The following is an 18,070-nucleotide window of genomic DNA, read 5'->3' on the forward strand; positions in this document are numbered from 1 at the left end:
ATGATTGCTTGGCCTCCTCCAGCAGATGGTGCTCACAAATAACTCGACACGCGACGGCGAGGATGTGTATTGCGTTCATCTGTCTGTCTGCAGTCATCATCCATTACCCATTCACCATCTGGATCTTGTGGAGGGGATATGACGAAGGCTGCTTATTAAACTTAGGCTGGCCACAGGTGAATGAGAGGTGAGCAATAACCAAAAAATGTCACAGTGGCAGGCGGCGAGTCTAATTAGAAAAAATAAACTGGTTTCAAATGCCAGTGATGTCGCTCATGTCAGATATTTGTCATCTTAGAGAAGCATTTTGATAATCTTATTTCATAACCTTATTTTTGTTGGATGTAATGACACAGCCCCAACAGATGAGCTTTGGTACCTGTCATATACCAGATGAGCTCATTTTAGGTGATAATGGACAGGATGTCTGGAAGCATCGTTTTTATTCAATAACTACCACCCAGACTACTCTCACAGGGTTTAGTGTTTATTAAAGGCTTGGGGTATTTTTTTTTTTTTTTTTTTTAAATTTTTAGTACAACATTGTTTCTCTGTAACGTCTTCGCTTAGCCCCTGGATTGCAGACTGCTTGGTGCTCTTTATAAATGCTGGGCTAGGGTTGGTTGTTAACCGGTTCATGTTCCGACATTCAAGCCCCTCCCTGCGATATTCTTTAGTTCATTTCTGGTGCTCTGCAGTCTGGATGTACAGTAATTCCTCTTGAAAGTCAAACACCTAAATAAAAAGATTTTTTTCCTGTGCATGTGTTTCCTTTTTTCCCACTCAAATGTGGAAGAATGAGTGTCTGGACCTGATTTGTGCAGATGAGTGGGGGAAAGCACCTAAAACAAACAAGATGATATTCTCGAGAAATGGGATTAGTAGCTTTTCTTGATTGCAAAGATGTGCACTGCAGCGAGTGAAAAGATTACTTATTGATGGGAAACATCCCTCAGAATTTTTGATTCAGTAGCATCACACAATTGCTGCAGATTTGTCTGCTGCACATCCGTGATGGGAATCTCCTCTTCCACCACATCCTAAATGTGTCTCCTTAGGTACTTGCCTGAGATTTGGTGACCATGGAAACCATTTAAGTGCAGTAAACTTCCGGTCATGTTGAAGAAAACAGTCTGAAATGATTTGAGGTTTTGAGACATGGCGCGGTATCCTGCTGAAAGCAGCCATCAGAAGATGCGTTCACTGTGGCCATAAAGGGATGAACATGGACTCGCGTAGGCTGTGACGTTTAAACAATACTTAATTGATACTAATGGACCTAAAGTGTGCCAAGAAGATATCCCCCACACCATTACACCACCAGCAGCAGCCTGAACTGTTTATAAAAGGCAGGACGGATCCATGCTTTATGTTGCTGCCAAATTCTGATCCCGTCATCCGAATGTTGCAGCAGAAATCGAGGCTCATAAGACCAGACGACATTTTTCCAATCTCTTGTTGTCCAGTTTTAATGAGTTTCCTCAGTTTCCTGTACTGTGACATTAAGTGTGGTCTTCTGCTCGTGTAGATGATGAAGGTTTGACATGAGATGCTCTTCTGCATAACTTGGTTTGTAACCAGGGATTATATGAGTTACAGCTGCCTTCCTATTAGCTCCAAGTAGTCTGGCCATTATCCTCTGACCTCGCAAAGATCTAGGCCTTTTCACTAGAGAGCAATGGCTCACTGGGCATTTTCTCTTTTTCAGACCATTCTCTGTGAACTCCAGAGATTGTTGTGTGGGAAACTCCCAGTAGATCAGATTCTGAGCAGCGACAACCATGTCATGTTCAAACTCACTTAAATCACATTTCTTCCCCATTCTGATGGTCACGTCAAACTTCAACAGGTCAGCTTGACCATGTCTACATGCCTAAATGTTGCATGTAGTTGCTGCCACGTGATTGGCTGATTTAACATGTCGGTTACAAGGATTAAAAGATGGCTGATGAGTCTACGAAGATATTAAAGACATGTGTGAATGTAAACTGCAATAAAGACATTAACAGACATGCTTTTAGCAGGAAAATGAATACAAGCAATAATTATTTCAGGCTTTGAAAGTAGAAACGAGTGAGGAGGATACTGGATAGGCTGAGGATGGTGTGCAGGCAGAAGAAAAATTTCCTTTGAGTTCACCTCCAGATTAGGTCAGGTTCTGGTCGATAATGATGTTTATTGGAGAGGAAGTGGTAGAGTATTTGAGTGGCTTTACGTGGATTAGTTTCTATACGAGATCGCTGCAAAAAGTGCAGCCTTACCTAATGTCCACCCTACTGTTACTCATTTTATATTAAGATTTAAAAATCTAGTTGGTATTGCTATGGCGAGTAACCTTCAGTAATAGTAATAAATCACACAGCAATAGTACATTCATGTAGTTGTAAAAGCTTGATTATATTAAGTAATCCAAAGTATTTAGAATACGTTACTCTCATTGAGTAATGTAATGGAATACATTACAAAATACATCTTGGAGCATGTGTTCTGTAATCTGTAGTGGAATACATTTTAAAAGTAACCTTCCCAACACTGGTCCAAAGATATCCATGTTAGGGTTACTGGTGGCTGTAAATTGTCCAAAGGTGTGAAAGTGTGCATGAATGGTTATTTATCACTGTTTAAGGTGTACTGCTCTGGAGGATCTGATTGACCTTCTATTGTATTAATATTCCTTCCTACAGTCCTTCGTTCTTTTTAACTGTCACTGCTTGAACCATGATCACTGGGTAGCAATAGCTACCAAGCTAAATAAAACACAAGAGCTATCTTTTTACTATTTTAGTTACAAAACCGAGCCTCTCGTACTGGGAAATTTACCAGCTGAGCCTTTTATATATCATGTATTCAACTTTCTTTATAATTATAAATTAAAATTGCAACCATTAATAACAAAAGTATGCTAAAATAACAAGCATTACAGGAACTACTTAACATGTCCTATTAACTAACCGGCCCCTGCCATATGTATTCCCAACTAGCACCAACACTAAGAGCATCTTTCTAACAGTTCAAAATGCGTAGCTATCCCATTTTATCATCCGCGTCGTTGCTGCACTGTCAGGTGGTGGTGCTGTTAGATGAATCTGCGTTATGTAAGCTTGGAATCGGAGCATTTTGGAGTTCAGCTCCAAACATCAGAGGCATTAAAGACTCCCGATTTTACCACAAGCCCTTTTCTTTTAGACGCCTCTGAAATGTGTTTCAAATGACAGATCTGAAGTCAAAGGAAGGAAAGTTTTGGAGATGGATAGAACAGAATGAAACGCAGCATATTCAGCCAGTTTCAGGAAGAGCTCAGACCATCTGCTCATCAACGTGGCTGGAACTTCATTACAGCCTCACGCCTGTTCCTTTCATGACTGCGTGGCTTTGCCCATAAACAAAATCTTGTGCATATAGGAGTGCTCAAATTGCCTAACATAGGATACGGTAGGCTTATGGTAGGCTTTGACCTTTTTTATTTCTGCACTGACAGTTCTGAAACCACACACACATACATTTACAGCTCGTTCCACTGAAGCCTTTAAACCTTTCCTAAGCCTTTTTAGCTCTGTAGCCTTTCTGGCCTCAGCTCTTTAAACAGAAAGCTGAATCGATTCCCATGGATCGCTGTGAATCTCAAGGCTCTGTAGGTTTTTGCTTCATGTGCGACCTCAGTCCGAGCCAGTGGCTTTAATGCCCAAAACACACACACACACAGGCACAGCAAAACCAAACTTTTCCCCCCAGGGTTTCCCAGCCCACTTCTCTGAATAATTCACCGAACCTGCTTTGTTCATCGATCGCCCTCTCCACCTCTCGCTCACAAAGACACATCTTTCACTTAACACACACAGCCAGGAGCAGCATAAGGGGCATCATTCATTATAATTCACCACCACTGTGGCTATTGTGTCTGCTAATACTTTCTACAGGCTCAACTTTATAACCCTTTGTAACCACTGGTATTGTTTTCAAGATCATTTCAAAGAAAAGAGCCAAAATGTCAAGTAGACTGGAGTAAACAATATGACTAAATGTCAGTGCCGAGCTATCAAATCAGCTTTTCTCTTTGCCTACATTGTTTTCACAGCACGCCAAAATATACCAGACTCCGCAAAAGCCTTTCCTGTCTCTCAAGTGGAGTCAAAAGCAATTATTAGGATTTAGATTCAGACCTGCTTTAATAATTCAATTGATACCAGTTTCCCCCAGACGCTTCAAGCCATTTCAATATTTAGCGTAGACGTTAAAGCTCATAACGATCTTGCTGTTCTTTTGAAGATATTTTTGAACTTTCTCCAGCTGGCTCCCTAAATGATACACTCTCAGACTTTCATCTCCTTTGTGCTGCTCCAAGTTGTCCCTTTATGTCAGCCTTAGACGTTTTCTCCTTTACATTAATCATATTCTAAAGACAACACTAAACATTACCCATAATTCTTCATGTCCCTGCAAGGTTTTTTTTAATCTTCTGCGTAGGATGACCTCTGTGTTCGCGTGATTATACAATGCTTGCAACGCACTTCTCTTTCCCTTTAACATGAGATTGATGTTATAGATTTTTTAACAAAATACTTATAAATAATCACTGTCCACCAAACTGTAGTGAAACTTGAAAGAGTGCAGTGCAAATGAGAAGTGAAACAAAAAAAAGTGTCATGTCTTGTCGCTGTGACCAACAAATTCCAAAATATACAACTTTTACTTTGAAGGCGAACATTCTCCGTTTTCAATTGGCGCTATACTTTTTACAGATTCAGTGCAGCTTTGCGAGTAGTTGGCAAGTGTTTGCAGATAGGTTGGCATCTTGCATGCACGCTATTACTGACTGCAGCAACCTGCTTGTGACAAAAGCAACTGCAAGGAGGTTTTGGTGCAGCACCGCATACCTCTTTGCAACCAGTTTCACATTAGAGTCTGCCAGCAACCTCTACCAACCACTTGCCAACCTGTTGCAGAATAAAAACGTCTGCCTAGTTACCAGTGAGTCACTGACTGATCTCTAGACCTATGGGCCCTCAGCAATTTCTTTTATTGTTAGCAACAATGTATGAGGTTGTATGAGGTTGTAAACATGCTGTAAAGCTTGTAAAGCTGTGTATTTTAACATTTAACAGACTCTGGGGATCGGCTCATTTTAAGCCAGCTTCAAATTGCCACTAAAAGAGCTGCAGTAGTTCCAGCTGGCCGCTTAGTGAAAGTTTTTTTTCCTGAAAACATGTGGCTGCAAACCAGTCATCTACTGCTATCACCTGCTAACATATCTTAGTTATCAAATTAGCTACACATTCTCCCAAGGACCAGAAATGGTGAGCATGGGCTCCAGTCTACAATTATATTTGATTTATTAGGGGACATCACGTCTGAGTGAAGTGTACGCTATATATACTGTATTGCATATATAATTTATGCAATTAGCAGTAGTTTCTCACCATTTAGTTGTACTTGCTTACAGTGGATTAGTGTTATAATATTCTTGCAAGTGCAAGCAACTTCACTGCAGCAGGCCTTTATTCACACAGTTTCATCATGTGTACGAAAAAGAAGAAAAGTAGAGAGCAGTACAGTGAGGAGAAAAGTCAGATGATAAAAGCATATATTAGTAAAGGAGATGAGCCAATGTTTGCAGATACTGAGATCAGAAATGGTAATTCAGTGTTGGGGGGAATGATAGACCCCAGACTCCCAGCTTTGATTTACTCCACCCCGTCACACCAAGGCCATGGCTACAGTCCAGCTGTGGTCTGTATTTTTATTCTTCAGGCAGAATCAGATAGTAATTGTCTTTCTCTATCACTAGCTCCAAGGGACTCACTTTCGGTACTTCATCCTGAAGGTTCAGCTTCACTAAAAATGCACTATAAATGAAAATAAACAGCTTGCTTGCAACAAATTAGTGCTTTTAGCTCAGTTTACACTAATATTTAAACTTTGCTTTCTTATACTGGCTCATGTACATTTTGCATACCTACTTTCATTTAATATTTTAGTAACTTGTTTTTCTAAATATATACAATTACGCACTGACAACTGAAAAGAATAATTGTAATGTTGCTTTTTAACTTTAAATAAAGATTTTCTTAAATATTATTTCACATATGCAGCATTTAAAGTTGCAGTCAGTCATTTTTAAGGTTATTTAACAGAAAAAAAGAGTATTGTACTGATAGATATAACATAATTATGTATTCCAACACATTGATGTGTTCTCATAAACTTAGAATCCATTAAAAATGCAAAGGAGAAGGCGCCAGTTAATGGAAGCCACCATGTTGTCCTGACATGAACTGACAGGAAGCCAGCTAAACAACAACAACAGCTAACATTAATGAAGCTAATGTTAGGCTCGAGTGTGATAAAAATAACACTTTCCCTCTGATAGGCAGTTTGATTACATTCTTATATCGTATGAGAGTTTATTCTCTAAGCATCCAAGTTCAACAATATTAGGTCCAATAAAGACAGTTTCACTAAAGGCAGCTAAAAGATGCTAACAGATGCTAACAGTAGCGAAAACAACAGCATTTACTGACAGAGAAGTTCAGGATATCCTCAAAAATTCACCTCTTTATTGCTGTAGTTGAACAGAAGTGAACTTCACTGACTCATCGACTCATATCAGACTCCTCCAGAGTAAATAATGTCAGCTGAGGTAAACGGCAGACCAACAGTCTACAATCCTTACAGCCAGAGCTGTTTGTCTTACAGCGACCGCCATCGCTAGAATTATGGATTTAAAATGGGAGGGGTGAGAAAACTGAATTCAGATTCTCTGACTCGGAGATTAAAGATTTGCTTTTGAGTTGATGTCCAAATGTTAATAAAAATAGTGTTTGCACTAGCTGTGCAGTGTGTTGGACATCTCTGTCAACTGATATGTAATGTTGTTGTTCGTGTACTTTTAGCTTTCTACAGTAAATAAATAAAACCTTTCATGATCACATTTTTCTGAGTTGATTTATCTTTAAACTCTAAACTAACATGGAAGCAGAGCTTGCTTACTTTGGAATAGTGTATTAAGTTTGAGTTTTATTCAACTATCAACCTTTGGCTCTTTCAAAATGGAAAAGTTAAAATCCCCACTTCCTTTAAAGAACACTTGAGGCTAATGTGAAAAACCAGTCTTTCCCCACAGACTCCAGTGTTAGACTCCAACCTTCAAGTATCACATTAACATGTTCAAAGCGATCTGAATCTCTATGGATAGTTTTCTCCTTTATAATACACAGGGAGTGATGTCTTATTAAAACTGTGGACTGACAGGCAAGGATATATAGATTAAGAGGCAGCTGTGGCAAATCAGTGCCTGCAATGTTTCACTCCACAAAGACCGGTCACTGAATTGGAGCATACCATAATTTCTTGAGGTGTTTGTGCCTTTGAAGAACATCAGTTAGCAGTAGTCTCTGTGTTGCACATGTAGAGTTTATAGATGTTGATATTTAAAGTAGCTAGCATTAACTGATTATGATAACTTGCTAATCTAAACATAGCAACGTCTGACTTCAAAATAAACTGCAGCAGCCAAAATGTTAAGGTTTCAGAAATGTGAGTCAACAAACCAGAGAGCAACTTCCATTTTTTATATACAGCCAGTGGTTTTATTACTTTAATCACCGGGACTCAAAATAAATGATAGCAGTTACAACATATAACTTTATTTAAATGAGGCAATAGGTTATTTTATTTAGGCAAATTAAGTAATTAAATGGTGCAGTAGTATGCACTGTTGCCTCACAGCAAGAAGGTCCTGGGTTCAAATGTGCCTTTTAACTGTTAATCTTAGATGTAGAAACACTTAAATACAGTAGACCCTAACCCTGACTGGGATGTTTTATCTGCCACCTTTGATTTACAAGCCGTCTACTCTCATAAACTGTCACCAAAGTAAATATGTACTGAGTATTAGTCCATGCTTATGTTGTCATTTCGGCTCCTTGCTATATAAAAGAGTATGATTGCACTAGAAATGAAGTGTTTCAGATAATCTGGTTCTTCGGCACGCATGTTATGTAACAGCAGTTAATGAATGTGAACGGATCTACTTTAAGCAGCGTGCATTGGAAGAATACTTCTGCAGAGCGATAGTTTAAAACTTTATTTGGTTACTTTCCACAAGCCCTGACACCATCCGACTCCTTTCCACTTTGAAAGATAAAGAAACCAGAGAAATCCAAAAAACGAACAAAGTTGGACAGTGAGAGCTTTTCTGCAAAATTTGGCATACTGTATGTATATTGCATTATTACAGTTTTACAAACAAATGTACAACAAATACATCATAAATAGACTCTTATTGTGAGACAGCTTGCGCAGGGTTTTTTTTTTCTTCTTTTTATCTTGTGCCCATATGGTGGTGGTGGTGTGAGCCATGACTTCCCCTTATGAGGAGTACTCATACTCCTCTGCACTGCGGCGGCCGAAATCCATCCAGCCTAAGTAGTCCCTGTCTGCTATCCGGTGGTTGGCACTCGGTCCGACGCCTTTGCTGTTTGCCGTGGAGTTTCTGCGCACAGAACCTTGGAGGGGAGGAGGGAAAAAAGCGTGGGTGGAGGAGAGAAAAAGAGCATGAGTGAAATTAGTATTCCTCTGAGTGAGGAGAGCATGAGAGAAGCTGAGAACTTCTCTGCGGTGAGATCTTACTTTTGATTTCTTATTTTGCATAGAGACGCTCTGATTTTCAAAGTAAGAGACATGAATCAGACTTTTAATTCCGCGAGAAGCTTGAGCAGGGCAGAGAGGTTTTTAGCACATGCAGGAAATTTAAAAATGTGGGAAACGCTGAGGCAAATAAGTGCTCTCATAAACCAAGCAGTTTATAGACTCTGCACAAAAGCTCATTTTCAGGGATTTATCTTTTGAATATCTAAATTTGCATCTCTTTTCCAACTTTTTAAGGCACATTTTGTGCACTTAAGGGCACTTTGGCAGTTAGCTGTGTTCATTACCAGCTTACAGCTTAACTTAATTCTTTATTTGTGCCTTCTGGAAGAAAAAGTGCGCACAATATTCGAAAACTGGCTCTCCGCACTGAGGATATTTGGCTGGTGAGCTGGGCTTTGAAAAAATGTTCTCATCTTCGCTTCATTTTGTGATCGCTCTGCAGTAAACTGGGTGGCTTTTGGGCATTTTAATTGCCCGGTAGTGATTCTGAGCTCGCGTTGTCATTATTTCTCTCTCTCTCTCTCACACACACACACACACACACACTAAAGACACAGCTGAAGTTTAGCCTGACAGCGTGCCATTAGCCTCCCTTCCTGTGTGTCATGATCGCTGTATCAGTGCATGTGTGCAGAAATTTGTGTGTGCTTTGCAGTGAAATGACCGCACACACACACAGACACACACACACACGCACACACACACACACACAGATCTTGTAGAACACGTCTGCTTCCGATCTTTTGATTTCTGTTCCAAGTGAACTGGAGCAGAACTGCTCTCCGTTTGGTAATCAATTGCGCGCTCACAGAGATGGAGTTTTTTTCCACCCACATCCTCCTACACAACACACACACGCACACGGCGGCATGCACATGCATACACACTGCGTTTCAACTCCCTGGCGTGCTGAGAAGATTGGCTGCAGAAAGACTCGATAACGACACCTCCCACACCAAAACATGCAAGTGAACAGCATGCACATGAGCACAGACACCCACAATCGCACACGCACGATTAACAGAAACACACATTCCCTGAGGCATTACATATGAGTTTCACGGCGCCCTCTGACATTTTAGAGTGTTCACTGTCTGGCCCAACGCTATCTGAGTCTGGGGAACTTTTATAATCGATATTACACAACAGCAAAGTAAAAGTACGGCTGTAACTCAAATACATATTTGTGTTTTATTTAAGCTGAAAAAATGAGCTAAAGAACGGGGTAAAAACAAAATCCAGATTTCTCACTAAAGCCACTGATGCCAAAATAAAAGATTTCGCTGTCCGTCTGTAGCTCTGCAAAATGTTTCAGTCTGTACAAACTGTCCTACAAAGAGACACGCAAGGAGTCAGTTTCAGTATCTGGAAGCCAAGTGGAAAAGTCTGATTCTGACAGTGTGTCTGTGCGTCTGTGTGTTTTCCCCTGTCCGGTCAGCTGTCCGAGAGACGTGAGTGCTGGACGTTATAATCTACGACAGGGTCAAGGGTTTGTTTCCTTAGCAAAAAAAAGAAAAAAAGTGATGTGAAGTCAGATAGGGGAAAACAAAAGTGAAATAAGATGGTATGAGGCAAGTGGCCGGAAGGCTCTACACACTAATACGTGCTCTTTCAAACCACAAAAGCTTTTCAGAGCCACTAATTCATTTTACAAAGCTGGTTGTGCACTAATTCCCGTAATTAGCATGACTGAGGGGAGGGGGAAGGCAGGAAAAAGCACTGCGCTCCAAATACTACTGTTGCCAGATGTTTTTTGTTTCACACTCACATGCACACAGACACTTCTCTAAACACATATATCATTTAAGGCTGCAGGCATGGACAGGATGCCACCTAAATCCACATTCCTCACACTCACTAACACACCTTTCCTGGAGGAGATGAGTCTAGCGAGCAGCTCACTGAGATTGGCCCGGGAGTCTGCATCCTCCTCAGCCAGAGGAAGAGCTTTCAGCTGGGGGGCAGAGCGCCTGTGTCGGAGGTGGAGATCTCCCAAGGTGTGGGTGTCAGCCTCAAGGAGAGCTGCTCAAAACAGGCAAGAAAAGCACGAGTCAGGCACAAAAACTCACTGTGATGGCGAGAAACGTGTCGCAACTTTTACCTTCAGAGAGAGCAGAGATGGGGCGCTGGCCCTCGTCTAATGGCTGGGAGGAGAAGGGGAGCCCCAAACAGCTCGCACACAGGACTGCCAGCACGACACACACACACAGCCCAGCATTCATCTGAGAGCGGTGGGAGAGGAGCAAACAGAAGTTTAATGAGAAGGAATCAGAGATGCAGTCCAGAGTGAGAAACGACAGCTTGGACCATCTGCCAGACAAGCGCTCCTTCACAACTAACAATTACTCTGACTCAACACATTAATGAGGGCAGCATATTAACATATTAACACAGTCACCCGCGCGCAACACACTCTGGCCGAATGCATCACGAATGCAGCTTCACCAGGTGGAAGTGACTTGATTTTTATTGCAGACAAAAATGTCCATTTTGATTTTGGGAAACATCTCTGGAATTTGTTTTATGAATTAGTGTCAAATCATATTAATCAAATTGTATAGATAAGGAGGGAGCATGTGTAGCTTTCAAAAAATTAAAGATTAGCACAAAAATATCAGATTTTATCCTCTGTACCTCACTTTTTGTCTGTTTTAGAATAGACTCTGTGTTTGAATTTTGAAATGATTAAAAAGAAAACAAAAGAATAATAAAAAAGAAGGAAATTCTTAGTTTAACAATCCTCATAAAAGCCTCAAATCACCTGCCACAAAGCAAATAAAGCTTACCTTGAGAAAAGATCTTCAGCGCGTTATAGGAGTGTGTGAGAGTGAGAGCACTTCTGCGCTGAGTGGGAAGGATGCCCCTTTTATACTCCCTGCTCAGCGCCCTCAGAGTGTGTGTCTGCGTGTGCGTGATTTGCCTTGAGTGTGCATCCTGTGTATCCCTCTGAGTGTTTGAGAGCCGTGCACAAGCGTGCTTGTTACAGTGATACAACGGAGAGCTTCACTTTTATTGTTTGTTGGCTTATCATAAAACTCCACATCAAGAGCTGCCTGTTTGACATCCAGTGACACTGCGTTATATGTGTGTGTGTGTGTGCGTGTGTTTGATCGTGAACGTATCTGTGAACATTGCACACGACATTGAATCATTCTGATCTGAAGTAAAGCCTCAAACTGCTATTTAAATGTTGAGAAGTTCTACAGTATCCATGTAGGAAAATCGAGGACATTCATAATGCATGAGTGTGTGTGTGTGCACACGTGCATGTGTGTGTGTGTGTGTGTGAGTGGGGGCCGTTTGGCCAGGCATGTGTAGGTGTGAGTGTTTGTGCACACCCACATATGTGTTAGATGTCAGTGGCTGCTTAAAAAGTGGGCGGAAGCACAAATGAGAATCTTCGGTTTTGCTCATTTAACAGTTGACCGATCTTGAAGTGAGACATCCTCACCATCCACCTACTGTCTCTCTCCCCCCACCCTCTCTGCTTCTCTAACCACGCAGGATTAACCCGCCTCATTGATCATGCAGGTGCAAATCGGTTGATTGCTATTGATCAGCTGTTATGGGCAAGGTGTGTTTATTAATGACGCTGATTTTCCCGATGCTGGTGGACGACTTAGAGCGCCGGGGCTCTTCTTACCTGCTGAGATAACGTAGCGTCAATAAGGCTGTTAAATAAGGTTAAAGTGAACAATGGAACTGTACAAGAGGAACGCAGACGTCCTTCTCTCACAAATAGACTAATTAGGAGAAACATGAGTGGTGGGTCTGAAGTGGAGAGGATGTTGAAGGTGTACTCGAGCAATGTTTCAAAGCAGCTACAGTTTACAGTATGCTTACATCTCCATGAAATATGGATTAATTGCTTATTTGCTGTCAAATAAGTGAAAAACAATCACAATTCCAAGATTCTTTGGGGGGTTTCTGTTAAAAGCAATAACTGTTCCTGACATTTAACTTCTTTACCTTGCTTTTTTTTTGCCAGTGCAGATGAAAAATCTCTTTAAAGACACCATCCACTGTTTAAAAGATGGAGATTTTAAATGTACCCCTATATATATATATATATATATATATATATATATATATATATATATATATATATTTTAACCTGTCCTGTCCAGAAGTTGTACTGCCAGACATATATAAAGACACTGAGAGTTAGCTGCATTTAAGCCACAAGTCAAAAATAGAAGCTGTATTAATGGTGTGACCCTGTAACAGAGAGATTAGAAAATTGCTGCAGTTTTTCTCACACATTTAATACCATGTTCGAATTAACATTTTTGCATTAGCAAAGTGGAAAGGTTTGTAAAATATGCAAAGCTGCACCAGATGAAAGCTTACATCATCAGTGTTTAATATGAAAGAGGTCACTCGCAGTGTCAAAGACCCAGGAGGAAATAAATATGTCATCAGTACCAATATTCATTTCACTATATCCTGTGTGCTTTAAATAATTACATATTAGTCATAAAAGTTTTCCTTCTCTCACCTCAACCGGTCGCAGCAGATTGCCACCCCTCCCTGAGCCTGGTTCTGCCGGAGGTTTCTTCCTGTTAAAAGGGAGTTTTTCTTTCCCGCTGTCGCCAAAGTTCTTGCTCATAGGGGGTCATATGATTGTTGGGTTTTTCTCTGTATGTATTATTGTAGGCTCTACCTTACAACAAAAAGCGCCTTGAGGCAACTGTTGTTGTGATTTGGCGCTGCATGAATAAAATTGAATTAAATCCCACTTCCTTCATTGCTATTTGGTCAGCTGTGCCACTTGAATGCATTTAATATTTCACCAGAACAAAATGCTGTCGGTTGAAAAACAAATAAATAAATATATAAATATCACCCTGCAGAGTAAATTTCTACATATCAAACTCAGAAAACAGTCCACTTTGACGATGTACTCTTTCTGCTTTTTGCAGAACATCACCTGCAGCGAGTTGCCTCCCTTTAACCCACATCTGCATCTCTAAACAGAGGAGGACGAAACTGTTCCATTTACTGAGATCAGCTGCAAACTTCTGGAGTTGGAGAGTCAATAAATACGTGAAAATGACTCGCTCAGTCTAATGGAGCCCGAGTTCCAGCTGTGACTGATTAAGTGAATGGCGGACAGGTTAAGGTTTATCTTTTCACTCAGGAGGGTGGCTGCTCCTCTATATCAGCTCATCACAGCAGCTGTACTATCATTTGCAGAGCCAACAAACTGTGCGGGTAATTTCTTCAGAGACACCCTTTATAACACGGTTTTCTACCTGGAGAATGTTGCAAGCACTATAGCTAACAGAAGAAGCTGCACACTCTGAAACGCCAGTGCTTGGTAGCTTAATAAAAAGCTGAATAAATTTAACTCATCATCATCTGCTGAAATCCCAAGAGAGTTCCTGGTTTTAGTGTTGTTTGATCTGTAAACTGTTTTAAGATATAAATACTGATCCCCACCAGGAATGAAAATGGTTTAGGAGATGATGTAGCCCAACACCCCCAATAAATCCCGTCATGGACGTAGCTACCATGATGCTACCTATTGGTTTTGGATTGAGCATTTTGAAGCCCCAGAGTTAGCATTTTAGTTAGTTAGCTGCCATGTTGGTTGTTTGTATCTGGTTGAACAGGTGCAGTGCTAACATCTCAGTTTAGCTAGCTTTAGTAAGCTACCTTACCAAGCTTGCTAGTGACCCTGAATTGGATAAACAAAAAAACATGGCCAGATGGAACCAAAAGCTAGTGGTTTCCTTGCTTTTGGTCAGTGGCTTAGTAAGCTAGCTTACTAAGCTTGCTAGTAAGTTAATAAGCGAGATGCATCCATACACAATGCAACGCACAGACACAGATACCCAAATCTCCCACACTGGAGCACACACTTCTTAGAGGGGCCATTAACTATATTAACCATGGAGCCATCAATATTATTTGTCTTAACTGCATTAATAATGCACCAAAATGAAGAGTAAAAACTGGCCTCACATTTGTCAGATGGACATTAATATGAATCTAAGTAAATGTCAGAAATCCAATGTAGCTGCTGGATGTGTAAAAAAGTCATTATTCAGCACCAACTGCTGGGATATTTCTCAGTGTTTTCTGCTTTCATCTGTTGCACACTTGGATTAAGATGAATCAAAACCAGTGTAGCTTTGTGAGTTTCGCCTTTACTGCTGCAAATGTATAGACATAGAGCAACGTTACACATTTGTACAATCTCTCACCGCTCTTTTAGGCGCACTGCCTTTTGGTTAGTCTTTAAACTCAAAACACTAATACTTCTTACAGTACATCAATGAAATAAACATAAACAAAAAAGTGTGATTCACCAGTCTTCATCTGCTGTGATTATAGCCCGGTACAGGTATAGATTCACAAAAGCGCCACGAGGTTTCCACACAAACTAATGAATTAGCTCTTTCTTGTCCTTACACATCAATGCCCCCAAGCAGCCAAAAAAAATCTGGTTTTATGTTTTATATAATTTATACCACATATACCACACTGAGCACACCTGATTTAATCATCTTAGTTACACATGTACCTTTTACTCTGAATCTTCATGTTTCTCTGGGCTATCTTGCTGCTTGTGGAAGAACAGGGAAAATGACTACACCCCAGGTTAAACACCTTTCTGTATAGTCTTAATGTTCACAATAGACAGTTTTTCACCACCACGGCACTCGTCTCACCTGCACATGCATCAAATAATGTAACTGTCTGTATATCTGTATTACAGCAGCAGTCTCATTGCGCATGTGCCATCCATACATGGAGGTTTGAGTGGCACATTCAAACTTAAATATTCTTCTTAATTAGCTGCAAGACATGAGCACAGATGTGGTTATCGCACTAGTCTCTATAATCCCAGTAATTGCATTAGATATCATAACCTCACCAGGTTGTGTAACTGCTGTAAACTGTTTACTGACATCATAAAAGAATTATGGTACTTCAGTGAGAACCACTGTAGTTAAAAGAAGATTGATTTTTCCATGTACTGTAATATTATCTAATCTATGTGGCAACATGATTTCATTTTGGGACATCCCCAACCTTTTTTTGTGCACACATGGATTTCATAAGGCAGCGAGAAGCCAGCACTGAACATCAGGCATCAGTGGCAACATGTACAACACTGATTAAGTTACATACAGCATGGGGATGGGGAGTGTGTGTGTGTGTGTGTGTGGAGGTAAGTAAGTAAAGTCAAATATTTATTTGTATATGACATTCAAGAGCAATATAACAACGAAATGCTAGAACATAATTACAAAAGGCTCCAGCCTCCTCGTGACCCTGAGTTGGATAAACAGAAAAAAATGGATGGATTGACCAAAAGCTAGTGGGTTCCTTGCTTTTGGTCGGTGGGTTGTAAAGTGGCTTGCATTTGCACAGTAACTGTGGACAGGCTACATGTCTGTGACGGTTCTCAGTCATCCAGGTCATCGTAGTCAAAGAAGCTTGGAAAGAAAAGCGTCTGGACTTCTTTAAGTTGCTTGAAGACATTTCACCTCTCATCCGAGAAGCTTCTTCAGTTCTCTGAACTTAGACTGTGGACAGGCTAAAGCACCTTATATCACTTGTGTAAATTTGCACCATCAGCTGATGTGTCCTAGCACTGACTGCAGCGGAGCTCGACGTTGTATCCTCCAAGAACTAACACCACACTTGATGACCATCTCAATCCAATTAAGCCAGCACTTCTGGCTGCCACTTGCAAAGCTGCCTTTAAAACTTTGAGCCAAACTCCCAGCCACCACACAGGAACAATGAGTCTCTGCCAATCACATCACCTCCCCCTGACATTTTTTTCTATTTTCACATTCATGCTTTTGCTTCACTCTGCTCGGCTTTTCCACTCACTGAAGATCACTGAGACATTTTCTCCAGGCACCATCAGAAGGCATGAGTGTAGGAGGTGAGGCTACGGTCGTTCAAATTAGAATTAATTAACCATGCGGTGTGGGAGGCGTGCATGTTTGTCTCAGGCACTTGCTTTTGGGCGTCTCTTCTTGGGCTGTGTATGTGTGTTTGGGATGTGGACAGACGAGATGGCAGCCAAGAGGCAACCTGTTGCTCTCACTCTCAGGTTTTAGTGGAAGTGAGCAAAATGTCTGCACTCCAAGAGCTAAATGTCTATCTGCAGCACACATCTGGCCAGACAGGCGGGTTTTACTGCTTCGAATGAAGAATTTAACTGATGACACTCAAGGAGATTTCCAGAAGTAACTATTCTTAAAGCGCATAATTATAGAGACAACTGGCAGAGACCCCTCGCTGAGGGGTTTGCTACAGCTTTGGTATACAGTTAGTAAACACACTAAATAATGCATAGATCTATTAATGCATCTGTCTCAGTAGCATTGTGCTCCACTCAAACAAGCGTCTTAGAGCAGTCACGATTAAATGGCTTACATATTTACGTGTTTTATTATGCAAGTTTTAATTGATTGATTTTGAAGATGTCAGCAAAAATAATATAATACAAATAGCCAATAGAAATACGGCACAATTTACATACTGAAAAAAGAGTAGGACAAAATATAAACTTATGCAATCTTATGCCTTTCAATGTTATTTGGTAATTATTATTATCTCAGTGTCCACACAATATCTATATGTACGCACGTATATACACAGGTATACACACATAAACAAAAGAAAAACTGCAACATGTAAACATTTTGAAAATATTTTGTTTTTTTCTGTGCAGTTGCTCCGCGGTGATGTAGATGCTTGAAGGCATTTCTTCTGCATTTCTTCACGTCCCAATTATAGTGGCTTCCGGGCTAAAATGGCATTCTGTGGATTGACTGGACATTGTTATTATGCTATACTTGCCACAGTCACAGCCTTAATCTGTCGGGGTGTGGTGTGGAGAGGACACAAATGCAGGAAATCCGCCAAACAAAAGAAATGAAAAGGTGTCTTTTATTTAGCTTATTGCAAAAATCCCCCACAAAAAAAGACAAACTAGGACAAACACTGGAGATGAACCAATGATCTGACAAAGGGGGGACTCAGAGAGGGAACACAAGAGGTTTCCACAGGTGGAAACAATTAGGGAGAAAGCAAAAGGTAGACAAGTAGTACAAAATGAAACAAGATGTAAGGAAACCAAGAAAGGAAACCACTGAAAGACAAATAAATAAAACAGGAACTGAAATTCAATGACATCACAAAAGCCGAAGACCATAGCATAGCCAGACAGCAGGAAAATACACTCTGGATGAATGACGCACTCCTGCACCTCACATGTTCTTAAACCAGGGATGTCAAACTCATTTTACACCATGGACCACATACTTTGATCTGTCAGTGTCAGAGGTGGGAAGAATTTTTACTTTACTTAAGTATTTATTTTTTTGACAACTTTTTCACCCTAAATTTTAATGCAAATATCTGTATTTTCTACTTCTAACAAAACAGACTT

The 18,070-nt window shown here is 40.5% G+C and overlaps 1 protein-coding gene across 1 annotated transcript; it reads right to left on the minus strand.

The window, feature by feature from the left end:
* Nucleotides 1-8,068: 8,068 nt before the first annotated feature.
* On the minus strand, nucleotides 8,069-11,486 carry LOC135932403 (cholecystokinin-like). Its single transcript, XM_065469879.1, has 4 exons — nucleotides 11,436-11,486; nucleotides 10,751-10,871; nucleotides 10,516-10,671; nucleotides 8,069-8,504 (listed from the first exon to the last, which is right to left on the minus strand). Exons 2-4 carry the CDS (start codon nucleotides 10,869-10,871, stop codon nucleotides 8,368-8,370), a joined length of 414 nt encoding a protein of 137 aa, XP_065325951.1. The 5' UTR covers nucleotides 11,436-11,486; the 3' UTR covers nucleotides 8,069-8,367.
* Nucleotides 11,487-18,070: the final 6,584 nt, after the last annotated feature.

The sequence above is a fragment of the Pelmatolapia mariae genome, linkage group LG22 (assembly GCF_036321145.2).
Source record: "Pelmatolapia mariae isolate MD_Pm_ZW linkage group LG22, Pm_UMD_F_2, whole genome shotgun sequence".
In the NCBI taxonomy this organism is placed as follows: domain Eukaryota; kingdom Metazoa; phylum Chordata; class Actinopteri; order Cichliformes; family Cichlidae; genus Pelmatolapia; species Pelmatolapia mariae.